The sequence below is a fragment of the Prionailurus viverrinus genome, chromosome D2 (genome assembly GCF_022837055.1).
Source record: "Prionailurus viverrinus isolate Anna chromosome D2, UM_Priviv_1.0, whole genome shotgun sequence".
Classification (NCBI taxonomy): domain Eukaryota; kingdom Metazoa; phylum Chordata; class Mammalia; order Carnivora; family Felidae; genus Prionailurus; species Prionailurus viverrinus.
The window spans coordinates 55,541,926-55,567,987 of NC_062571.1; the positions used below are offsets into that span (position 1 = coordinate 55,541,926).

The window sequence follows — 26,062 nt, forward strand, 5'->3', positions numbered from 1 at the left end:
GCTTACAGACAGGACTTCTTCTGGCTCATTGTTGTTACTATTCTTTCTCATCAACCTCCCTCCCACAATTCTGTCCCTATCATTTGATCAAGCATGTGACTGCAAAGCAGAGGTGTCTCCTCCACCCTCACTATGCTCTTTGTACCACATAGTGATTCACAATGGGTCTCCTTTCTCTCATGACCAGAATCTTTCTTACCCAGTCCAAAGCGGTAGCCATCAGAGAAGCGAGTGCTGGCATTCCAGAACACACAAGCACTATCTACGTGCTGGAGGAAGAACTCTGCTGTTTTCTCTGCAGCATAAAGAGAAGAAACCGAGTTAAGGTAACCAACCCATGGAGAACATCCCTCCTTCCAGTCATGCACTGGTGACTGATCGGGGCTGGGCCCAGGCCCCTGAAGAGCTTCTCCATACATTAAACACGCAGACTTGTAAAAAGTCTAAAGAGGAAGAAGGTTAACCAGCTTCATCAGTCCCTGTTATGGAAAGAGTAGCTGCCTGGGAAAGACTGGGTTGGAGTCCAGATCTCCTCCTGTAGACATACCCTTGATGCTGCAATGGCCTGACTGTATTATTTATAGGCTCCAGTGTGAGAATGCCTAAGTCTGAATTCCAATTCCACACTCAATAGCTGGGTGACCTTGGGCAGGTTTCTGAAACTCTCTGTGCCAGAGCAAAATGCAGACTGGCAATATTACCTAGCTCATAGGGTTGTATAGAGAATAAAATGACTTGGCATCCACAAAGCACTCATCCCAGAGCCTAGCACACGTAAGTGCTCAGTAAACGTCAGCTATTCAAACTGGTGGTGTTATGATTCCCCAATAAACCGTCTGTAGATCCTCGGAGGAGGCCATTTACCACTGGCTGCCTTTACTGCTGGGCCTCCAGTGCCTGACACCTACGTGTATCTCTCAGTACTTATCTGTGGAGTGAATGAGTGTGGTGAGCTGCTTCTGCCCTTAACCTCCCGAGCCTAGGTTTCCTCAGCTGTAAATGGGTTTATTCCCATAACCCGGAAAGACTGCTGTAGAAGTTCAAAGGTAATACCTGTGACACAGAGGGAGTCGTCTTCAGAGTGGAGCTAACCATCTCTTCCCCACCTCCTCCCCTGGGGGTGCTGTGACAATATAATGTGGCAGATGTGAGAGCACGCAGCAGACCCGTGAATCCAACCAACGCCAGGTATTATCATTAGTGTATTCAGACTATGCTTTCCTGCAGCCAGAAGGGCTGAGAGGTGCTGGACCCCACGGAGACCAAAGCAGAAAAAGCAGGTGCTGCACACTTGAAGCACGTGTGCACACGCACACTGACCGTTCTCGGTGACGATGACATCTGTGTGCGAGCTGCCATACTTGTGGATGTGGTCGATGGCCTCCTGGACGCTGTCCACCACTTCAATGCACAATTCCAGGTCCCCATACTCAGTTCGGAGAGACTTAACTTCGGAGGGGCTGAAGGTCAGATAGGAGGCGAACTTGGGGCCCGCGTGAATTTTCACCTGGAACAGAGGAAGTCGAGGGGTAACAATATAAACCCAAGAGCAGTCAGTCATTTCACTCTTCTTCGTCTAGAATCAAACAGCCAGATGAGCCTGCAGGGGAGGAGCCCGTGGCTGCCGTGGCCTGGACAACTAAACCAGCCTTCGACTTCCTTTTAGGAGCCGCCCACCACCCTCCAGGATGCTCTGCTTTCGAAAATGCTGACTGGCCACTTGCCAGCAATGGGCCTTCAGTAAAACTGGAGCAGGGATTTAAGCAGGAAGCCTTTGAATGTTAAGAATGTGCAAGGCATTTAACAGGCTACTGACATAAGCCTTGACTGCTGGCATCTTACTAAAATGAACACTTGGCTATAAAAATCCCATTCCCTGCATACGGGACACGTAGTCTTGGACTCACATGGAAAGGAGGAGATGGCCTGTATATATTTCTACTCCCTTCTCTCTGGATAAGTCCTAAGTGTGCTTCAGAGGAAAAGAGCACTTGGTAACCAACTGCCTCAAACCATGGTTACCTGTCAGATTTCCAACTTTGTCAGTCAGGCCCCAGCTCTAGGCTCAGCTCAGCACCATCCTGCTCCTGGCTGGAGGAATTTAAGAACTGGAGGCTGGTCACTGAAGGCCCCAGTCATAAGTCTGATCCCACTTAGGCTTCACTCTCTGAGACCTCCCATGGCTTGGTTCTTTGGGACCAAGCTTTTGCCTTTGCTCAAGTTACAACAAGCAGAGCATGTCCTGTTCTTGTTGCTCCTGAGGCCCTTCTACCTGCAACCCCACTTTCTCCAACCACCTTCTTCGTGGACAGGAAACCCATCCCTGAACCCTCACTCTGGGCAAGTTACCCTGCTGGTTTACCTCCCGCAACACAAAGATGAGGTACACACATTGACTGATGTTGATCTGAGGAATTTCAAGGCAATCTTGACTTGAATGACTAAGAATATCATAGGTTTGTGTCTGAATCAGGACTGGAGGGGTTTATTCCTGGCTAAAGGAGAGTTTCCTCCTGTCTAGTCCAGCCCAGTCCAGTGTGGTGTTTGGCATACATAGGTGCCAGTAATGTCAAGTAAGGCTCCAAACATGAGTGATCACGTGATCTGACCCCATTTTAATTTGTGGTGTATTTTCATTTTCAAAACAATCCTTTCAGGTTCTCAGAGGGACCATGTCCATTTACAAGCTGACTAGAGCCTTCTTTTCCAGCTAAAGGATGAAAGGGAAGTGACACACACTCAGGGTCAAAGCAACCAAGGCCAGCAGCCACTTTATCCAGATACTGTGTTTATTTACATAATTCTGAAAGGGTGCCATGGCATCAGATATTAAAGCTTACAATGTGTTCTGCCAGAAAGCTTAAGACTATCCATTTTTGCCTGGAGAGCATCTTTTTTTTTTTTTTTTGGTGCAATTAGGAATTTAAGATGGAATATACACTTGTGTGAAACTTACTGGCACTGGTTTTTATAACCTCAATGGAATGGTAATAAAATATTCCAGAGAGAATATCATACAAATTGTGGACTCCCAAATACCACTGTATTAAGTACATTAATATTGGTTAATTGAAGGCCCTAGTGGCAAGGTGGACACATATAAATTTCTGGTTTGAAAACTTTTCTGCACAATCTTTTCAAACCAAATCCAACAGAAACGCGTGTTCAGAAACATAAACTTTAAACTATGCCGCCTGAATAAATGGTTCCAGAAACAGTCCTTTTAGTGGGCTGCCATGTGATCTGTCTTATCTTTGACCTCTCTTAGCACTTACCACATTCCACTTTGTAATACAGCTATGTGAGCATGGGTTTCTTCTGTGCTAGACTGTGAGAAGGCAGGGATAGGTTTTACTCCTCTCTGTGTACTTAGCATAGAACTCCGTACACAGCAGATGCTCAAAAGTATTGCTTCTTAAATTGCCTTAAATGGTAAGGCAGCTACCCACAGGCTTCTAAATCTCAAAATGGAAGACAGGAAGGGACACAGGAGTCCTGTGGACTTGTACCTGTTCCACTCTCAGCATGTCAATGATCTGGTCAAATAATGGTGTTCTCAGCAGATCTCGGTGAATTAACAGAGTCTCCAAAGCATTACAGGCAGCTGGATATTCACATTTAGAGTCTCGGACTGAAAGGAGGAAGACAAATAATTGTTTCTATTAACATGCTCCCAAGTCACAGAGGATCTGCTAAATATTCTGCCTGCACACAGCAGAGGCCCCATCTAGCTCACCCAGTCTGGTGGCTTTATCGACGCTGGCCTCTGAATCCACATACATGTGGCAGATCCCCTCACTGTGTCCCATCACCGGGATCCCCTTAGCAGCTTTCTGGATATCTCTGACCAGCTGGGAAGAGCCACGTGGAATAATCAGATCTATCATTTTATCTAGGCGACAAAGATCTTCCACTTCTTCTCTGGTATTCACCTGAAGAGGTAGAGAATAAAAACAGAAAAATGACATCTGACCTCATGAAATACAAAGTAGCAGCACCCCTTTTACGGATAAAAGTCTGTACAAAAGTCTGTACCTCGGGAGAACTAAATCAGGTGCTGTGAAAACTTATTCCAAAAGAGTCCTGATATCATCTACCAAATACTTAACCAAACACTACACATTAGGTGCTGTGCTCTGCATTACAAAACAGGAGGACATGTCCCAGCTGTCTAAGAGCTCAGAGTCTAGCAGGAAAGATACGACTAGGACACAACGCACTGCAACTCAGGGCAGATAATTTTCAAAATGGTAGCAAAGTACCAAGTGCTACCTCTGGAAGTCAGAGGAGCTACAGATTATGGCTGGCCAGGAGGATCACAACGGAGGTGCTGCCCTGTGGCTTCTCCAACCACAGCCTTCAGGACCGGCTGGGTCTTGCTAAGGAGTCCTGCTTCTCCACGGGTGCCGCTGACAAGCTCTCCCCTGGGGTGAAGCCCTGGTTTCAGGACACTGAGATGATGATGGCCTTTTCTCTTCCTCTTGATTTTTAATTCACCCATATGGTCATGTTATTTACAGGAGAAACACAAATACATACGTATGAGAACGTTTGTAACAATTTTATTCTGCATAACCCAAAACTGGAAACAACCCAAAAGTTAGCCAACAAAAGAAAGGATAACTGCAGTATACACACATACATGGAATACCACATGGTGATTAAAAAGAGAAAACTACTGCTGGATGTAACAATATGGATGGTTCTCACAGACACAAAGATACACAAAAGAAACATAACACGGAAGAGTGTATTTTGTATGATTCCATTTATAATGAAGTTCAAGAATAAGCGAAAGGTGAATGTGAAAGAAGTAAATAAGGGGCTACTTGGTGGTGGTGGGGCATATTGATCAGGAAGGGCACAAGGGAGCCTTCTGGGGTGCTAGAAGTGTTCCACAGTTGGATATGGCTGGTGGCTACGTATGTGTGTACGGAGATATTTGGATAAAGTCACAGAGTTTTTCAGGTAAGATTTGTATACTTTACTTTATGGATGTTATACGTCAATAAGAAGAGGGGTGGGGGTGGGAGGAAACCTGTCTGATTAAGGTAGGATGTGGTAGAGCTGGGATCTGAATCCCTAACATCTGTGCCCTTTCCACCCCCTGTGGTGACATAAAAAAAACAAAAAACAAAAAAAACAAAAAAACCCAATTCCTGTTATGGGGCACGTAATGCAGTGGGTTTATAAACACTGCCCCAGCAACCAGCAGAATCCTGGAATGTCAGAGTAAGTAGGCCTTGATGGAAAAAGAGAAGGATCTGGAATTAGCCCAGGTTCAAATGTAAACTTTACAACAGACTGCACGATTTTAGGTGAGTTACTTTCACCACTGAGCCTGTTTTTCCCCCTCGTTCTGATGGCACATTCCTGTTATGGGTTATGTGAAGACTGAATGAGACAACGGACGGAAACTGCCTTGCCCACAGCAAGTTTTCAGTAAGCTGTACCTACTACTGTCTAGTTCAAAAACTCCACCTGATGACTGAGGAGAGTGAGACAGTGGTTAAAATAATGAGCATAATAACAATAATGATAATAGCATGACCTCATTCTTACATGCTGCACGATGGTTTATGACAAACTTTCATAAAATCTGTCTCATGTGACTTGCCCTAAATCACTAAGCCACTGAAAACCCATGTGGACCAGGAAGCCCCTGTTCCGGTCAAGCTTGCCTATAAAAATGGCTTGGCCTTACGTGACCTACGTAAGCTTTGCTTCAAACACCCAAACGCCAAACTCAACCCCTCTGAGTCTGATGTGGCTCATTCCCAGGGACCTACCAGCTGTATGGCCTCCTTGACTCCATGGATTGAGAGGGCCTCTTGGGCCAAAAGATGAAGAATCCGGTTGCTGTGTGTGGCCTCCTTCCCTCCTTTGAGTAATAAGCCATTACCACTTGCTATAGCCAAGGCTGCCACCTGCAGATCAAAGGGGAGAGAGCAGTGAACCAAAGAGAAAATGCAGTAATAGTAACAGCAGTCACCGAGCACTTTATATACTATAGTGATTATTATACATTAACAGTGTTTGCTGAGCACTTTTATAAGGCCTGTCATTAGGCCCTTATAAGGCCTAATCTGTTCAAACTTCATGGTATTCCAGTGAATTAAATACTTGTTTTATCTCCTGCTTTACAGATAAGGACACTGAAGCCCAGAGAAGTTGGTGACTCCCCAAAGTCTCATAGCTTATAACTGGCAGGGCCAGAAGTCTTGACTCCAGAGCCAAAGCACCCAATCTCAGGAACTAAACTATACAGCTTCCTTAGCACCATTAGCAAAGTAACCTAAGTGGCCAGCGTCACATGGCCCCCTCCCCACTTGGGCCCTGGTGGAGGACAGGGAGCTTAGCTGCCTCTGGCTGAGGCTGGGTGGTCTCTCTGGCCACATCTTCCTCTGGCCCTGTAACTATTCTGAGAGCTCTAAATGTTGGTGCTGAGAACCTGGAGCAGACTAGAGACCCGTCAGACCCTGGACAAGCTGTTGTGGAGATTTCTGGGAAAGGAGCACAAGCAGGGAGCACAGGGTGAACACAGGAGCCTGAAATGCTTTGCGGTGAATACTCCCTGACATGACCTAAAACCAGCTTGTTCACCAAGGACTCCCATACCACGGGATCTGTCCTCAGCCCCTGGCTGGTGCAGGCACACTGCCCCCCTCTGGGCACACACCTGTTTGCAGAAATACTCCAGTGAAAAAGCAGACCACCCAGGAGGAGGGTTAGTTACCCTCTTAAAGCAAAGAGTTAAGGACTCTAACCTGATCATCTAAGGCCTAAAGCTTAACTTTTTTTTTAAAGTTTATATATTTATTTTGAGAGAGAGAGAGAGAGAGAGGGAAAGCACGCATGCACTCACACGTGGGGGAAAGGCAGAAAGAGAGGGACAGAGAGAATCCCAAGCAGGTTCTGCACTGTCTGCATGGAGCCCAATGTGGGGCTCGAACTCACGAACTGCGAGATCATGACCTGAGGCGAAACCAAGAGTCTAGGATGCTTAACTGACAGAGCCACCCAGGAGTCCCCTGAAGTTTAACTTTCTGAATGTTCTTGGGATGAATGAAAATCTTCCCATTTTTATAATGTAATAAAAGGAACTTTACTAAAAAACCTTGCCTGAGCATGTTAATCTCAATTAGTGGCTCTTAATCCTTTATTGGTTTTGTTGCTCATAGACCCCTTATAAAAAGTAATGTAAATCTTCTCTATATAAATGCACTAGCACACCGAACTGCATACAATTTTTTTACAATTCATGGATTCTGTGATGCCATCCAGAGTTAAGACCCCAGGTGAGGAACAAGAGCTGTAGTTGGCTAGAGAAGAAACCTTTCTCCACGTGAAGTACCCATTAGTATGGATGAAAGGTAGCAAAAAAACATCACGTACTCATTCCTACTAGCAGATTGGGGTTCTACAGTTTTCACTTGGTATTTCTGCAAACAGGTGTGTGGCCAGAGGGGGCAGTGTGCCAGCACCCACCAGGGGCTGAGGACAGACCCCGTGGTATGGGGTGAACAATCTGGTTTTAGGTCATGTCAGGGAATATTTACCACAAAGCATTTCAGGCTCCTGTGCTCACCCTGTGCCCTATGGCAAAGAGGTGCTGTTTTTGTTTTGTTTTTCTTTAGATATTTATTTGTTTATTTTAAGTAGGCTCCATGCCCAACATGGGGCTTGAACCCACAACCCCGAGATCAAGAGCTGCACACTCTACTGACTGAGCTGGCCAGGCACCCGTTTTATGTTTTAAAATAAATATTCTCTTTGAGATTTTGAGGCTAGTGAAAAGAAAAAGCTGGTATCATCCTACTGGTCAGTCTGGTGGGAAAATTGTCCCCAAATTTTAAAGTGTTTAGGGTAACCAGTGGGACAACCCTCTAATGCCACCCTGTATCAAGGCATGGCTTGTTGGAAAAAATCTTTTAAACACATGATTTCTCAACATTAGCCTGTAATATGTCAAATTCCTTAAAGAGGGTTGCATTCTAGTTTTCATTAACTACTGGAAGTTCTTCTTCCTGAGAGATTTACCTACAGGAGGCCATCTGTGACAGTGAGAACAAAGGGGTCTTTTTCACATGGGGAAAACCAGCTACAAGATGAATGACCTTGCAGTAAGCTAGCAGGGGTTCTGTGGTCAGGGAACACAGTGCCCCAGTGAGTGAAGACATACAGAAATGTGCTCCTGCATTGTGCTAGGGAAGATGCATCTGTTATAAGTGTGACAGGAATAGTAACTTCTATAAGCTTCAGTTTCTTCAACTGTAAAATGGACATATGAATACCTACTTTAGAATCACTGGAAGAATCAATAACATAAATTACTTTAAGAACCACCTGAGAAGTCTCAAAAACTTATCTCTGGGGGAGAAAAAAAGATAAGAACTTCTCACCAAAAAAAGAAAAAAAGAAAACCATCTTTGGAAGATTTTGGGTCCTGAAAATATATTCTTCCCCTACCCCAATAGCAGGCACATACCTGGGGTAGACAGTCTGGGCGAGACTCAAAGATGACCAGCAGGACTCCAATTGGGACAGTCACTTGTTCTAGCTCCAAGTTTTTGGCAATTCGGGTTCGACGCAAAACACGCCCCACGCTGTCCTGTGAGGAGGCTGCGATCTGCCGTAGACCGATGGCCAGGCTGTTCAATTTGGATGTGGAGAGGCTCAAACGTTTCAGCAGAGGAGCTGCGAGTCTCCCTGAAGAGGTGTGAGGAACACATGATAAAGGAGTGGCTCTGGACAGGCTGCAGCTGCTTTACCGAACACACGGCACTGTGTTAGGAACAGACACGAATTTAGCGGGTCTTGAGAAGACAACGACATGCCACTTAGTTTTTCTAGGGGGCTTTTGGCAGTATATTTCACACGTAAAGGTATGTACACCAATACCCTCTGTGCCAGCAAATTCAATTCCATAAATTTGTCATTCGCATGAGCAAACTTGCATGTAATGAGGATACTTGTCACAGTATTTACATAATAAAATCAAATTCTGCTTAAACATTTAGACAATGAACTACCAGGCGGTTATTACAAATATCTATATGTACTGACATGGAAAGCTGTCCAGGATATAGTTTTTGAAGAAGATAAACTACAAAAGAGCATGTATGATAATATCCTATTTAACAAATATTGCATATATGCATGTGGAGATGTCTGGAAGCCATCAAGAACAGTGATGATCTCTTTCTGCATTATTTTAATGTTTTATAACGATTGCCTTATTTTTATAATCAGAAGCAATAAAGATGTTTCCTTTTGAAATAAAAACTTAAATAGAATTATAGTAAGTTCACTTTTTTCTTCTTTTTTTAAGTAGGCTTCATGGCCAGTGTAAAGCCCAACATGGGGCTTAAACTCATGACCCTGAGATCAAGACATGAACTGAGATTAAGAGTTGGATGCTTCACCAACGGAGCCACCAAGGTGCTCCTAATAATGGTAAGTTCATATTCAGAATTTTCTTTAAATTTAAATACAACTGTTTGCATGGTGTGATTCTCTCTGCACACACACACACACATATTCATATATACACATGTATATGTACCAGGGAAAATCGTGTGGAATCACATATCACAAATCATTACTATGGTTAATGTTGAAATGAGATGATGAAAAATTTCTTTCTTTTTTATAGTCACACCCACCAAGATAAAATAATACAAAGTTTTCTACTTAGGAAAGGAGGAACCTACCTTATATTAAGAAAAAAGCTGAATCATCATTTTACCAACCAATTATATCAATCCGTTTTCTTCACTTTTCCCTATGTGTTAATATCAAGTTTCAAACACAGTGCATGTTAAATGTTACATTCTAGTTTTCCACCTCACAATGCATATTTGCTTTCCATGTTGCCAAAACTGTTGTAATTACTACTACATACTCCACTGAGTTGACACAACTTAACACATTTAACCAGACCTATGTTGTTAAACACTGAGGTTGTTTCCAGTTTTCAGTGTGATAAATAACCCTGCTCCAAGAATCTTTACATACAGAGCAGTTTTCTCTTCTTGAAATAGTTTCTTATGATAAATTTCCTGAAAAGGACTTAGCAAGTCAAAGGGGACCACCATGCTCATGTATAGCCAGGACTTTGTTCGTAAGCCATTGTGCGTCCTTATGAATTTCCAGAGAGACAGAACTGAGGTCAGAAGTCAGATTTCTGCCAATAACTAATTGTGTGACCTTGAGCAATAGCTTTAACCTCAGTGGGTCTTAATTCTTTTACTTTAAAGAACTGTATAAGATTATCATCAAAGATTTCTTCACACAGAAAGGCCTTACTTAGTAGGTGTTGGGTGCTATTAGTGAAATGTCTAAAATAGTCCTCAGTATTTTTCTTTTTTGTCCTGAAACTGCCATAGTATCCACGGCTCATGACCTGTGGGTACAGAAAAAGCTCCTTTGGAGGGCTGTACTGGAGTATCTGGGAAGGAGCTGGAGATTGTATGCATAATTTGAATACTAGCAAGCTGCCTTTAATAAAAATGATGCATAATATAAAATTTCTTCTATAACAATCTTTTTTTTTTTTTTTACATTCCTAAAAGTTTTTATTTATTTATTAAGAGAGAGAGAGAGAGAGAAAGAGCGTGAGGAGGGGAGGGGCAGAGAAAGAGTAAGAGAGAGAATCCCTAGCAGGCTCCACACAGCGCAGAGCTTGATGTGGGGCTCAAACCCATGAACCATGAGATCATGACCTGAGCTAAAGACAGACGCTTAGCCAACTGAGTCACCCAGGTGCCCCATATAACAATCTTGTCTTTAGGCAGACTACACTGTAAGAATTATTAGTAAAACAAAGAACAAAAACCAAAACCAAACCCTCCATAACACTGACTCCAAATCGCGTGGTCCTTACCCTCTGCCTCCTCCAAGTCTTTCTTGTTGGCTAACAGGATCTCATCACGCTGGTCCGTCAACAGATCAGCCAGATGATGGATAATCTCTGCTCTCTAGGAAGAAAGGTAAAACAAACAAGCAAATACATTAATCCCAGAAGAACCCATACCATTAAACCTACTCCTCTGAATGAGCCAGGCCTTGCTCCTAAATCCAGTCATCATTGACTGAAATCTCCTTACATCCTATCAACCATTACACACCTCAGCTCCCCTCATTTTTTCCTTCCTCTCTCACTACTAATCTCCTTCTACTTCTTGTATTTCTTCCTCTTTTACCATTCCTGATTATTATGATTAGCAGACCACGGCCCAGTAGTGGGGAAAAGGCACAATGAATTATACAATCAGTCCCCAAACCCAAGATGGGGGCTAGCATTTTGAATTGGCATGATACATACATCTCTGCATACTCAGTTTCACTGGCTATATAATTTATTAAGTAAATTTTGACAATTACTTATTTTGACAATTTTGACAATTACTTCTTTAATGAATTCACTCAAAGGGGAAAACCCAGTCCTGGATGCTTGAAGGGATCTCAATCCTTACCCACCTAGGTTAAAAAGTGTGGCAAATCAGTGTGATCACTGAAGAAGCCAAGGGAAGTGGTTTAGAGAGACAGGCTAAGCTCTTCCTTTGCTTTCCTTTCTCTACTTGTAGTTATTTAAAATTTTCTTTTTTCTCAGGCCAAAGTGCTCCCTAGAAAAAATCTAAACACAACATCCTTAACAACACAGGCTTTGAGAAGCCAATCCCCAGCTTCTGTGACTGCCTTGTTTCCAGACCTGCAGTGTCTGCCACTTCACTGCGGACAGGCCTCTGACTAGAGGGCAGGCTCTGGAGCTTCCATCCAATGGGTAAGTCAGGGGACTCAGATGTGTTAGAATAAGCAGTTTTCCTACATTTCCGTGTCCAGTATGTGTGAGGCTTAGGAAACCTCCTTGGTCTCACCATGTTCATGATGTTTTTGATCAAAACATAGTGATAAAAAGCTACCTTAGGCCACAGACTACAAAAGACAAAAGGGAAAATAAAATTTAGAGAGAGAAAAGGCAGAACAAATCTGAATCTCACTTGTAACTAGAATAACTCTGTGGGGACAAGAGGAATGGAGGGGGACATGGCAGCCTTGACTGCACTAAGCCTCACAGCATGACTCAGTCTGAAAACCAACCGAACTATTGGCTAAGGTTATTACCTGCTCAGGTTCCAAAGTGGCCAACATCCTTCCTCCTGCTCGAGCCATTTCTCCCTGCTGTTCAACGGTAGGACCTGTAAGAATATTTGCAAACATCAGATCATGGACAGCAACCCAGCACGTGCACAGACTCATAACGTGCACGGAATGAACGCTCAGTGTCTTGGTGTGCTTGCTTCCTAGAGGTCACTCAGACAAATAAAATGGCAAAAGAATACACTAGATTAACTCGGGCATAAACACAAGAAACTTGTATTTCCGGGGTAAGTTACATCTCGTAGAGTTCTTTTCAATTCCACTTTAGCTTATATTCTCTAATGTGTTTGCATTTCTGAATGTAGGTTATATGGCAATATCTTTGCGAACAATTGAGAGTACATACCATGTTTTACTGTCTTAAGTGTCTTTGCATTTCTAGGCCTCTAGCATAGGCCTAGCAAATGTTTCTTAAGAGAATGGATGCTCATATTCTTTAACATAGTGGTTTTAGAGAGAATGGGAAGCCTAGTTGGGCAGGTTCGCTAAACTTTACAAAAGCAAAGCAAAGTCCAATTTTGCAAAGAGTGTCTGAAATAATACCGTACTTCAGAATATCAACACATCAATTTTGTGATCTCTACTCCTAGAGGAGAGCTCAATCTTTGGTCTCATTTAGGCCATGGTGTGACTACTCAATGAGGAACTACTTACCTGCAGGCTTTACTTCAGAAAAGAAGGTGCCAACTTTCTTTCCCTCCACAATGTCTGTGATGACATGTCCAGACACCTTTGGGTGGGTTCCGTTGGCAATAACCACAGAAGTGCCACCTTGCAAAGCCCAGAGGGCCGCTTTCACCTAATAGGAGAGGTTAGATCCCAACATAACATTCAGACTTTTGCAGGGTCTAGTCATCCATACTTTAAACTCGCAAAAAGAGAATACAATGTGATAGTGAGCAATTGAAGTATATGCAGGAATGTTTTGAACAACTCAGAAGTTCTGAAAACACACTCAGCCCTTGCTCTCTCTCTCTCTCCAGCCCAACTCTGGTACGTGCTAAAGATGAGCCAATCTGCCTTTTGTGCTCAGTGTTCAAAGACTCTCTAGTACTAGGACTCATAACTTCTACATTTGACTTACTGTGCCTCGACATAGTGTCCAGCCTGGTGTTTAACCAGAATCTGATCCTGAGTTCTTTTAACTTTTGTAGATCTCTTTTGTAGGTCTTTGCCATTCCTACAATTGATGCTGTATCTTAAGAGTATTACTTTTTATTTATTTATTTATTTATTTTTAATTTTTTTTTTTTCAACGTTTTTTATTTATTTTTGGGACAGAGAGAGACAGAGCATGAACGGGGGAGGAGCAGAGAGAGAGGGAGACACAGAATCGGAAACAGGCTCCAGGCTCTGAGCCACCAGCCCAGAGCCCGATGCGGGGCTCGAACCCACGGACCACGAGATCGTGACCTGGCTGAAGTCGGACGCTTAACCGACTGCGCCACCCAGGCGCCCCAAGAGTATTACTTTTTAGAACAATTAATGGGAGAGAAAAATTTTTGGAAGATTTCGTAAGAAATAGTTGAGCGGGGGCACCTGGCTGGCTTCCTCAATAGAGCATGTGACTCTTGATCTCAGGGTTGTGAGTTCGAGCCCCATGTTGGGTGTAAAGATTACTTAAAAAAAATAAAAAATCTTGGGGTCCCTGGGTGGCTCAGTCCATTAAGCACCTGACTTATGATCTCAGCTCAGGTCATGATCTCACAGTTTGTGAGTTCCAAGCCCTGCATCAGGCTTTCTGCGCTGACAGTGCAGAGCGTGCTTGGGATGCTCTCTCTCCCTTCTCTCTGCCACTACCCCACTCACACTCTCTGTCTCAAAATAAATAAACTTAAAAAAAAATTTAAGAAAATCTTTAAAGTAGGGGGTGCCTGGGTGGCTCAGTCAGCTAAGCGTCCAACTTTGGCTCAGGTCATGATCCCACAGCTCGTGGGTTGAAGCCCCACATTGGGCTCTGTGCTGACAGCTCAGAGCCTGGAGTCTGCTTCAGATTCTATGTCTCCCTCCCTCTCTGCCCCTCCCCTACTCGTGCTGTCATGCTCTCAGAATAAACTTAAAAAAAAAATTATATATAGAGGGAGAGGGAGAGAGGGAGCCTGCCCTTGACGACTTTATAACATGAACACACTATGTAATATTAATGAAGAGAATACATATACAGACATGACAAAATATAGGTACACAATATGCATTATACCTGTATTTAGACATGTGCACATTTAAGTGTGTATGTGCCTAGTATTTTAGCCATTAGCCCCCAAACAATCACAAAAGTCAAAAGGTTAGGGGCACCTGGCTGGCTCAGTCGGAGAAGTGTGCAGCTTTTGATCTGAGGGTCGTGGGTTCTAGCCCCATGTTGGGTGTAGAGATTACTTAAATAAAACTTAAAAAAAAAAAGCAAAAAGGGTAAAATATTGTTTGGTTTTTTTAGCTGTTACAGGCAGTAACAGCATCAGACCCTTACCTTGGCTTCCATGCCACCCATGCCTACTCTTGACTTGGTTCCAAAGGTCACAGACTGCTGATCTCCGGGATAAAATATATCAATGAGCTTTGCATCATCTGACCCTGGGGGGCTGTCAAAGAGACCTAAAAAGCAGACAGGAGTTGGCAGTATTGCTTTAATGGAAGGCATGCCCCCCAAGACAGACATCCCCCTGGGCACTTGCCAACCACTCTGTATGTGACTGATCCAGATGAAGTCTGTGTTCTACCAGCTCTAACCAGAAAAGAGAACAAGTGATCTGTATAGTCTACCCATGCTGAAAAGCAGCAACAGGACTTTCCATACATACTTTTATATTCTGTTTGCCAGCATCACAGCATGTCCACATCCTTGGTGCAACACTTATCAGCCCTGCCCACTCCACTGTCTACTGGGAAGCTGTCCTCACCTCTGCCACTGCTACTTAAGATGCTGAATTAAGGAAGTAACTGAAAAAGATGAGTGGCTACTGCAGAAACAGTGTAGTAGCCATATACTATAATGTAACCATTTCCAAGTGGGATGAAATGCGAGACAGGTTTTCATGAACTCTCACAACATCCTTTGAAACAGTCACTAATTATAATCCCTGTGTTATGGGGAAGTCATTGTGAAGGTTATGCTGAGTCAGCAGAAGAGCATACAACTCTTGGCATTCAGTCTGGACTTATGACCATAAAGCCTATGTCCCTTTTATAGTTGAGTAGAATAACATAAAATATGAGTTACATGAAATGTTATGTGCATACAATCCAAGATTAAAAATCTACACCATTTCACTAGTAAACACAGCCAGTTGGAGCCTTGGAAAGAAAAATGAAGGGCCTGTAAAAATGGAGTCACATCAAGGCCTAAGTACAGGGAGGAACTGCCTGGGGTTGGGGACTGGCTCAAGGACATGTGGGCAGGGATGTTTTTGGTTTAAGTTACTACTTTTCCCATGTGAAAATACAGCCCTCTCTGCTTCATATTCTAAATCTCTAATGCAATACTGCTATATGCATCACCTCCAGGAAAAGGGGAGTCAGAGGAGTGAGGGAATCAGGGTCCGGTATAAAATGCAGCAGTGCTAACCATGGGCAGCAATTACAGGGAGAGAAAAACTACCTCTCCAACCTCTGTCCATTGCAACCCAGCACTCCACGGCTCCTGGACTCAGGGATGGAGTTTTCTCAGAAGGCACTATGATATGAGATCACAGGCTTGGATTCTGACACTATTTTGGTTTCATACAAAAATAACATGGGCAAGGTTATATAATCCTAAGCCAAAGTTTCTCCAGAGATGCTGAGGAGTGCCTAGAGTTCTAATAGTCTGCCTACTCCTCTTTTTCCCTTATAGCAGCTTCTTAAAGCCACCAAGAGCATATTCAAAATTCTATTATTGTGCTAAAAATCAACATTCAATGGATAACTAATTAAGAGTTAATAGTACAAGCCTGTTTTTTGTACATTCATGTGCATTTGCACACAAATGTGGATAGCAGCATTAGTTATAAATGCTCACATGTCTATCAACTGATGAATGGGTAAATAAAATGCGGTGTATCTACATGGTGGAATATTGTTTGGCAATAACAAGAAAGTACTGACATACGCTATCAACACTGATGACCAATTTTGGTGTTCAAGGCTACATTAAAAATGTTTACTAGAGGGGCACCTGGCTGGCTCAGTCGGAAGAGCACGTGACTCTTGATCTCAGGGTCATGAGTTCGAGCCCTTGTTCAGTGCAGAGACTACTTAAAAAAAAAAAAGTTTACTAGACTCTAGTTGAAATTGGGCTTTATGTATTAATCTCTCAAACTCATGTCTTTTACCTTGCAAAGCAGTATAGAAGAGAGGAAGAGTGTAGATTTTTAAACTGAACAGATTTAGTTGTGAAACCAGCCTCTGGTACTATGTGAATCTGGATACACCATTTAACTGTTGTGAATGTAATTTTTAATTTCTTCATCTGAGTAAGCTAAGCTACCTGCTTTGTAGGATTGCTATAAGGATTCAATAAATTGACATTTATAAAGCACCTAACACAGTATTTAAGCATAGTAGAAATTCAACATAAATCTGTTGAGGGGCGCCTGGATGGCTCAGTCAGTTGGGCGTCCGACTTCAGCTCAGGTCATGATCTCATGGTCCGTGGGTTCGAGCCCTGCATTGGGCTCTGTACTGTCAGCTCAGAGCCTGGAGCTTGCTTCGGATTCTGTGTCTCCCTCTCTCTCTGCCCCTCCCCCACTCATGCTCTTTCTCTATCAAAAAATGAATAAATGTTAAAAAAATTTTTTTTTTAAAAAATGTGTTGATTAACTGAAAAGTCTTCATCTCCAGAGTGGCTCACTCTTACCCCAACCTAGCTGTTCCTGTCCTGAGATTTCAAATTTACAGTGGATAAACATGGTACCAAGATTTCTTATAGGTAAAAATACTGACATGCAAGTATGATATATCGAACTTCCCACATGGGCAGAAGACAGATCAACCCATCTATATCTGCCTCTGCTTCCGCTAGGCAGGCCCCCGCCCTTAATCTTGCACCACTAGAGTGTAAACTGGAAAACAAGTCCTGCCAAAGAAACCTGCCTTGGGTATGGGTTGGAAACTAAATAGGTTTTCCTGATCTCCTGGGAATGTAATGGTGGACTTTTGGGATCCTGTAGATTTGGCCTATTTCAGACACAGCTACCATATTCCTTATGGGTCAAAATGTAAAATGGACATAGCTTAGGAAAGTGAGAATAGTAAATGGAGAGTCAAATTGGAGCCAAGAGGGACCCTTCTTTGAGGAAGGGGACAGCAGAGAAAAACAGATTAACACATGAGACCACGGTGGCCCCATAGCTTGGAATTCTGCAGTGGCTCCCATTTAACGTGTCTCATGATTTATGTTACAAACTGAAAGTGATCAAAACCACAATGAAATAGCATTTCACACCCACTAGGATGGCTATAATGAAAAGGCAGATTATAAGGGTAAGTGTTGGCAAGGATGTGGAGAGACTAGAGCCCTCATATGGAGCTGGCAGGAATGTAAAATGATGCAGCTGCTTTGGAAACCAGTCTGGCACTTCTTCAAAAGGCTAAACACATACAGAATTACCAAATGATCAATTCTGCTCCTAGGTAAACAAAAAACATGTTCACACAAAAATGTGTACATGAATGTTCACAGCAGCATAATGTCTATCAACCGATGAATGGGTAAATACAACGTGGTGCATATACACAATGGAGTATTCTTTGAGAAGAAAAAGAAAAGGAATACTGACAGATGCTGTAACATCGACAAACCTTGAAAACATTATGCTAAGTGAAGAAAACCAGTCACCAAGGATCACATACTGACGATTCCACTAATGTAAAACGTCCAGGATAGGCAAATCCACAGAGACAGAAAGTAGATGAGAGGCTGCCTAGGGCTGGAGAATTTGGGGGGAAGTGAGGAGTGATCACTGATGGGTATGGGGTGATATAATGTGGTGATAAAAATGTTCTAAACCTATTGTTAGGGTTGAGCCACTGTATGAATACACTAAAAATCAATGAACTAAGTCTTAAATAGGTGAATTATTGGTTTACTATGGTATGTGAATTATACCTGTATAAAGCTGTTCTAAAAAAACAAAAGTGCCTGGAAATGACAACATTTCAGCATTCAAACTGCATCTCCCAGACTCCCCCACCTTCTTTGAGCCATAAAAACCCTCTGTCAGACCATATGGCTCAGAAAATAAGGGTCTATATTTTTAAAAAATCAGAAGGACTCAAACAAAGACGGGAATTCATGTGCTCACGCATTTAGTATTTAAAACAAAAGCTGGATAAAAGGAAAAGGCATTACTTTGTACCTTCTACATCTGAAAGAACAATCAAGAGGTCAGTTTTCATTTCCACAGCCAGACGGGCAGCCAGGCTATCATTATCTTTAACACTAATAACCTGGAATGCAGGTAAAAAGTCATTAAGTGAGTGAACTACGCAGTTCAAAAAGACATTCACAGAAGCACTCTGCTAGGTTCTAGCAGGCAAAGTTAATGACATAATGCACAGATGACAGCTCTTGTAGGCCCCCTCTGTCTGCAAAACACTGCGCCTCCTGGCCACCCCACTTCCAAACATGCACCTGGCACACACAAGCCACGCTCATAGCACCATCCGAAATCACTACTGCACCTCACCCTGTTGAATGAGACCCCCTGACTTCAGAAGAGCTTATGTAGCCCCCACTCCACGAGGCCAGCTTCTCTCCCAATCCTTCCATCTTGTTTATGCCAAACTTCCAGTGTTAGTACATGCAGCATAGCGTGGCGTTAGTCTCCAGCATGCTCAACCCTTAGGAATATTTTACCCACATTTACCCCCTGGAGATCACTATTGGGCTCAGCTGGGGGCACGACAGCATCATTTGTGTTGACAATGGGAACGATGTTCATTCGGAGGAGCTCATGAAGTGTCCCATTAAGGTTCCGGCGCTTCTGCTCATCATGGAAATCCAAGTTGGTCACCAAAATCTGAAAGTAATTAAATGCATCCAGAAATGCAGGAAGGAGGAAAATTACGAACTTCCTAGCAGCGACATACAAAAAATGCTAACAGGAGAGGAGTTAAACTCTAGATTTCTGGATCCCATACACATCGGAATGGAGCACACATCTTTGGATGCTCATCCAATTCTTTTACAGATGGGAAAAATTAATCACTTGGGATATTAAAGGATGCTCAAGACTTCTTGTAAAAGTACTTCAATTCTCAGAGAGCTACTAAACCTTTTCCATTTACAGGATTAAGAAAATTAACCTATAAGAGGTACCTGGGTGGCTCAAGTCGGTTAAGCATCTGACTTCAGCTCAGGTCATGATCTCATGGTTTGTGAGTTCGAACCCCACATGGGGCTCTGTGCTGACACCTCAGAGCCTGGAGCCTGCTTTGGATTCTATGTCTCCCTCTCTCTCTCTGCCCCACTCCTGCTTGTACTCTGTCTCTATCAAAAATGAATAAACATTAAAAACAAATTAAAAAAAAATTAACCTGTGAACTTTATGGGGCACCTGGGAAGCTCAGTTAAGCATCTGACTCTTGATTTCAGCTCAGGTCACGATGTCATCATGGTTTGTGAGTTTGACTCCCACATCGGACTTTGTGCTGACAGCGTGGAGCCCGCTTGGGATTCTCTTGCTAGCCCTCTCTGCCTCTCCCCTGCTTGCACATGTGCATACTCTCTCTCAAAATAAATAAATAAACATTATAATTAATGTATGAATTCTAGAGAGATACACTTTGGGGGAAGTGATTAATTGCTAAAATATCTCTGTATCTAGTATCTGATTCAGGGGCTGGCCACAGAAGGCACTGAAATATTTGGTGAGTGAGTCAAAGAATGGTTTGCTCTGTTCGAAGAAGTGTATGAGACAAAATGGAATAGGCCTGTGTGGCCACTGTTGCTCGGCCACTGGTGCCGTTAACACAGACTGTGTTTGAGCATGTGGGATTGGTCGGAGAGATTTATAGAGGTGAGTCTTCAGTCACAAACTGAAAGAAGAGCTGGATGTAACTTAGTTCAGCACAGGGGATAAGCATAAGGTGCTCAAAGGTACAGTGGCGAGCTGGGTATGGGGGTGGGCAGACAGCTCTGCTTCCTTGCTTACCTCAGAGTATTAGGCAATAGTTAGCAGGAGAGAAGGTAACTGAGAACAACAGCAAGAAACTAATGGCAATAAGCCCTGAAACTCATAAATCAATGTTTCAATGAAATCCTTCAAATGTTTAAGGAAGAAGGGTTCTTGCAATGTAGGGCAGGTTGAAGAAGGAAAGGCTGCAGGCAGACTGGCAAGAGGTAAGGTACCCAAACAGTAACAGTGGGAATGGTTAAGCCCTGAGCTAGGGTCTGGCTATGGGAACTGAGAAGATAACAGCAGCCTTAATGACATATAAAATGTAGGTGAGGAAGTTAAAATGGTAACATGACTAAAGGAAATAATTCACTCACTCAAAATTTGTTCAGTACTTTAGAAATGTCAGGCCCTTCATGAGCTGCTGAGCTAGAGAATAAAACTGTTGACGGTTTGGGGAAAGTGGAATGGGGCACATCTTTTGTAAGAATAGATCATGAACTCCTTTTCAGGAAAGTCCAGTCCTGCAGGAAAAACAGGACTGGGTCAAACAGAACATATAGATTCTAGCCATGCAGGTGAAAGGTCAAATGATAAAGTAAATGTGTGTAGGAGAGGCAAATAGGAGGTATAAAAGTCCAGTGAAAATACTTGTTGCTCAAATAGTTTAACAAAAAAGGGATAGAAGACAGGAGCCCTAAAGAGAGAAAAGTATGTCTGTGGAGAAGGGCAGTCTGTTAAGATGCACATTAATTTCATTTCTATGAAGAAAAAATAAGCTGCTGTACTTAAGTCTTTAACGTGACAAACAACTTAGTGGAGATTTCCAAAAGCCACTGATAATGGTCTTTACAACAGGATTACTAAAGACAACAAGAAACCATAGGAGAAAGTACAAAGGGCAAAGATTTCTTGCAGTAAGATCCCCAGGGAAGGCAAACATGTGACAGAGAAGAGCCCATGGATGGATGCCTGCTGGAATGGAGGGGACAGAACTCTTCCACATCAATGTTAATGGAAGCCATGGCTGACATGCAGTGACTTTTAAAGCTACTTTCATTACAACAAACCAAAAAACCTGAAAAACCATCATACATGGGAAAAAACAAAAGCACAGATCTTAGGCCTAAGTTTCCTCATCTGGCCCCAGGCACTTATAAAAAACATTAAAGACTGAAACTGTCATTGGATTGTGGAAAAGAGAGCTGACAATAATGGGTGACAGAAATGAAGATTTCTATTGTATTCATACTAACAGGAAAAAAAAAAATCTAAGACAGTGGGGTCCTCAGCTATAGGCAACAGGTGGACAAGTCCATGACTTTGTTTCAGCTCACTTCACTCAAGGACATTCTGGCACAATACCACAACATCACTGTGGATAACACTGTGAAGATTATGGAGAAAGAGAAGAGCAGCAGGAAATGAAAGAGCAAAACCTGAGAGGATATATACATATAACATCACCTATGTCAAATAACATCTGTGTAAATGTGGGATCAGAGGCAGCAAAGGTGTCTGAAGATAATAACTTGGGGAGTTCAATTTTTTCAGTTGTTTTGTGAAGTGACTATTAGCTGCTTTGTAACATTTACATGTTTCTAGTGTGTAGTTGTATCGATGATTAAAAATACAATTGAAAAAGTACAATGTGGAAAGAAGGCTCTAGAACATTTGGAGCAACCACTAAAAATGTAGAAGTTCCATAAGGACTGGAACCATGGTTGATTTGTTCACCACAGTATCCCCAATGCCTAGCGTACTTCTTGGTACACTGTAAGTGCTCAACAAATATTTGCTGAATGAATGAAAACCCACTAAAAGCATCTTTCTTTCCTTCAGTGCTTATTAGAAATTTATTGTAGAAGGCAACCAGGTGCAAAGAGAGGCAAGCCACCTGAAGTCAAAGAAGCCCATGAAATAAAGACATCTAACTTTTCTGTCTTCAGGAAAAGTATAAGCACTTAGAGTAGTAGCTAGAAGAATTATCAGTATAGGGGCGCCTGGGTAGCTCAGTCGGTTAGGCATCTGACTTCGGTTCAGGTCATGATCTTGTGGTTAGGGAGTTTGAGTCCCATGATGGGCTCTGTGCTGACAGCTCGGAGCCTGGAGCCTGCTTCCGATTGATTCTGTCTCCCTCTCTCTCTGCCCTTCCCCTGCTCACTCTCTCTCAAAAATGAATAAAAAACAGTAAAAAAAAGAAGTATTAGTACCATAACAAGTACTAATAATTACTGAGAATGACACTACATTAAATGCTTTCCATGTGATCTTCTCATTGACTTTTTCCAAAAACCCTCTCAAGTAGGCACTGATATTATCTTCTTTTTTCATATGAAGAGACTGAAGCACAAAAAAGTTAGACCAAAAGACTTTCTCCAGGTTTCCCAACTAACAAGTGATGGAGTTAAGACTGTATCTTGGCAGTCTGGCTCTAGAGCCCCCCGCTCATCACCCTCTTGCTCCACGGCAATCACTCTCACGGGCCTCACACCTCTCTAAAAGGTAAGTCTCTCACCTGGGCGGCACAGATGCTGTACTGGGTAAACATAGCTTCATACAAGGCCATCAGCCCACTCTGTCCGGCGGCTGCACAGGCTCGTGCTTCTAAGACTGGAATTGCCTGTAACACACAAATAGATATGGTGTGACTAGGAGTGAGGGAAGGAGGCCTGCGGACCCCTGTTACAGGGTGTGGGGAAGCACCACTCACCATCTCTTTCAACTGGTTCTGCCCTGAGTGCAGGGCCTGCCGCACGCTCTGAGACAGAAGGATCTCATGGCGCAAGCGTTGCTTGCCAAAGGCCACGGCTCCACTGGTCACCAGCATCATCTCTCGGCCTTGATTCTGTAGCACTGACACCTGACATCGACGAAGAAAAAGTCACCACAAATCACTGTTATCATCTCCTTCCTCTCTTCAGAGAGGTAGAGTCTACCTTACCGGCACAAGAGACTCAGGTAGGGCAGACACACAATTGGGTGGATCCCAGATGCTGGCTTAATGACCAGCTGGGCTGGCTGTGGAAGAATCACCCAGGTTGTTTGGTAAAAATACAGATTCCTACATGCTGCCTCAAATCTGATGAGGAGGTAGCAGAGATCAGAAATTTTTAATAAGGAGATTCTGGTGTGCAGGCAGATTTGACATCCACAGAACTTGATGGTATCTGTTGGAATCTATAATGCAGAAGGCCTAGTTGTTCCAGAAAAAGAAGTCTAAGAATTGCAGTGTAAACTTAGCAAATGGCTTCTTAGGTTCTAAGGTATAACCTGGGAGATTGAGGCCCTTTCTGTGGTATGTTGATCCCTATGAGTCCCCTTGGGCTAAAGCAGGGACAGATGCTGACCTTGTCCTGCTTTGTCTACCTAGAACTAGCTGTGGTCACTTTGTTCCCTACTTTGGACAGATCTACATTGAAAGAATCAAAGATTCAAGCTGCAAATAGAGTCCATATTCCTAACATGTCCATTCTTCCTGATGTTTGAGCCCTATAAGCTGGCTCAGAAACTCACAAACACTTGTGATAAACCATGATTATAAAAAATAACTTTTTATAGTAGAAAATTTCATACTTAACCATAGTGGTAAAAACAGTTTTATAAATCCCCATGTACCCATCACCTAGCTTCAACAACTATTTCTCAGGGCAATTTCCCACTCTCTAGTACTGCCTTTACAGGTAGCCTCCCCATTATTTTAATACAAACAAATCCCAGGCCCTAGATATATTATTTCATCTATAAATATTTCAGCAGTACTGTAATTGCTAAAAGACAGGGAATATATATGCATAGCCTCCCCCCCCCCAAAAAAAAACCACTGTCACCTAAAACATTTCAATTAACTCTTTAATATAAAAGATCCAGGGGTGCCTGGGTGGCTCAGTTGGTTAAGCATCCAACTCTTGGTTTTAGCTCAGGTCATGATCTCACAGTTTGTAAGTTTGAGCCCCACATTGGGCTCTGTGCTGACAGCATGGAGTCTGCTTGGGATTCTATCTCCCTCTCTCTCGGTCCCTCCCTTCTGCCTCTCTATCCCTGTTTCTCAAAAATAAATAAACATTAAGGAAATACATATATATAAAAGATCTGATCAGTGTTCACATTGACCCAATTTTTTTAGCTTGTCAAATGACTGAGGGGACCAGAGATGGGAAGTTCAAACGAGAGTGTAGTTATTCTTGAGGCCTCCTAGGAGAGTTGGTACTAAGCCTGAGCCTTCATGAGTGGTAGGATTTGCACCAACAGAGGGGAAATGTTCCCTGCTGCTAAGTGCACAGTGTGAGTGGTGCCTATGGAGTTGTGTGATTCTAAGGAAGGGGAGGCTCTATGAGTGAATTCCAGGTGGGGGACAAGGACAGGAATGAGTACGTCATGTTGGTGGGCCAGAGAGGAAGTAAGCCTGAAAGTGGTGGTGGTCTTACCAGGGAGAATGGGAAATGAAGTGGATCATTTCATTAGGCAAGAAGCCATGTAGAGGAATTGTGGTGGTCTCCAAAGCAGACTGAAGATATTGTGCAGAGAAGAAACTTGATGATAACAGTGGGAAGGCTCCAGTAATGATTTGCTTAGGTCGCCAGATACCCACAGACCTCATGGAAGGGCTTTCTAGATCAGGGCACTACTAATATGCAGAGTCAACTGTCTTATCCAAGGCATCTGACCATGATAGACAGACTCAGGAGCCAACAAAGTGGCCTCCACTGGCTGGCCAAAGATTACAAGATACGAACATCAATAAAGGTTTGGGCCCACTTGCTTGATTACTTACTGCCTTGAACAATCACCTAAGTGCTTTGGAAGTCCTGATTCTGGCTCCCCAAGGGCAGAGATAACAGTTACATGTCTGTGTACATGTCTGTGTTACATGTCTCTCTCACAATGTAGCCTTTTTATACATATCTGTTCAACTGAATTGATCTGATGGACTAAATCTGAGAGGCTGACTTGATAAAACTGCTTAATACAAAAAATATTGAAAAGAAAATTCCATCAAGTTTTAGTTAGCAGTCACCAACTCATCAGAGAAACTGTTTTTTAAAAACTAAAAATATGGTCATGGAGGACACAGTTGAGTTACAGATAGAATGAAAAAGTTCTAGTTTTATCTCCGTAATGCCTGGATGTCTGTTTTTGACTCTCGGTCAGGAGCTGGCAAACTATACGCAGCAAGTCAAATCTCACCTGCACCTGGTTTTGTAAATAAACTTTTTACTAGAACACAGCTATGTCCATTCATTTACATATTGTCTATGGTTGCTTTTGTGCTACAATGGTAGAGACATGTATTTGAGACAGAGACCATCTGGCCTACAAAGCCTAAAATGTTTACTATCTGTAGGAAAAGTTTCCTATAGAAAAGTTTACTGATACCTGCTCTTGGCAAAGATAGGTAGTGGATCTGCAATGTGATGTTTAAAGTCTAAAAGTCCCATGTCGACCCCTAAGGTCAGTTTCTTTACTGATAGTCTACAGTCAGCCTGGCTTATTGGCATAGTCAATGGGACATAAAATCCCCAATGGAAACTTCTGCTTGGAGCCCTTCCAAAGGTTAAGTAAGATTCCCTGTATAAAGATCTCTTTGTGATTCGATGTGAGACAGACTGTGCAAATAAATACCTTGGGGGGCGTGTGCACAGATGTCTCTTGGACACCTGATGCTTGCTTGTACTCTCTCTCCCTTGCTGCCTTATATCCTTTGCCTTTAAATGAAAGTCTTACGTGGGTATCTCTGTGGAGTTTGATAAGTCTTTTCAAATATCTGAACTTGGAAAATCTTTGCAATGATAGCTCATATTTATTTC

General features: G+C 42.9%; 1 protein-coding gene across 7 annotated transcripts in view; it reads right to left on the reverse strand.

The window, feature by feature from the left end:
* Window positions 1–26,062, reverse strand: part of ALDH18A1 (aldehyde dehydrogenase 18 family member A1) — a 41,724-nt gene that overhangs the window by 3,197 nt on the left and 12,465 nt on the right. For 5 of the 7 annotated variants that reach the window (XM_047825684.1, XM_047825682.1, XM_047825679.1 and 2 more), the window contains 14 exons: window positions 22,969–23,118; window positions 22,774–22,878; window positions 18,999–19,157; window positions 18,495–18,585; window positions 14,630–14,754; window positions 12,817–12,961; window positions 12,127–12,200; window positions 10,886–10,979; window positions 8,489–8,709; window positions 5,790–5,927; window positions 3,737–3,932; window positions 3,510–3,631; window positions 1,321–1,507; window positions 200–295 (listed from right to left, as the gene is read on the reverse strand). In XM_047825684.1, the coding sequence (XP_047681640.1) occupies window positions 200–295; window positions 1,321–1,507; window positions 3,510–3,631; window positions 3,737–3,932; window positions 5,790–5,927; window positions 8,489–8,709; window positions 10,886–10,979; window positions 12,127–12,200; window positions 12,817–12,961; window positions 14,630–14,754; window positions 18,495–18,585; window positions 18,999–19,157; window positions 22,774–22,878; window positions 22,969–23,118 (1,903 nt within the window). The remainder of the gene's footprint in view (window positions 1–199; window positions 296–1,320; window positions 1,508–3,509; window positions 3,632–3,736; window positions 3,933–5,789; window positions 5,928–8,488; window positions 8,710–10,885; window positions 10,980–12,126; window positions 12,201–12,816; window positions 12,962–14,629; window positions 14,755–18,494; window positions 18,586–18,998; window positions 19,158–22,773; window positions 22,879–22,968; window positions 23,119–26,062) is intronic. The other 2 variants (XM_047825686.1, XM_047825683.1) reach the window with 1 other exon arrangement.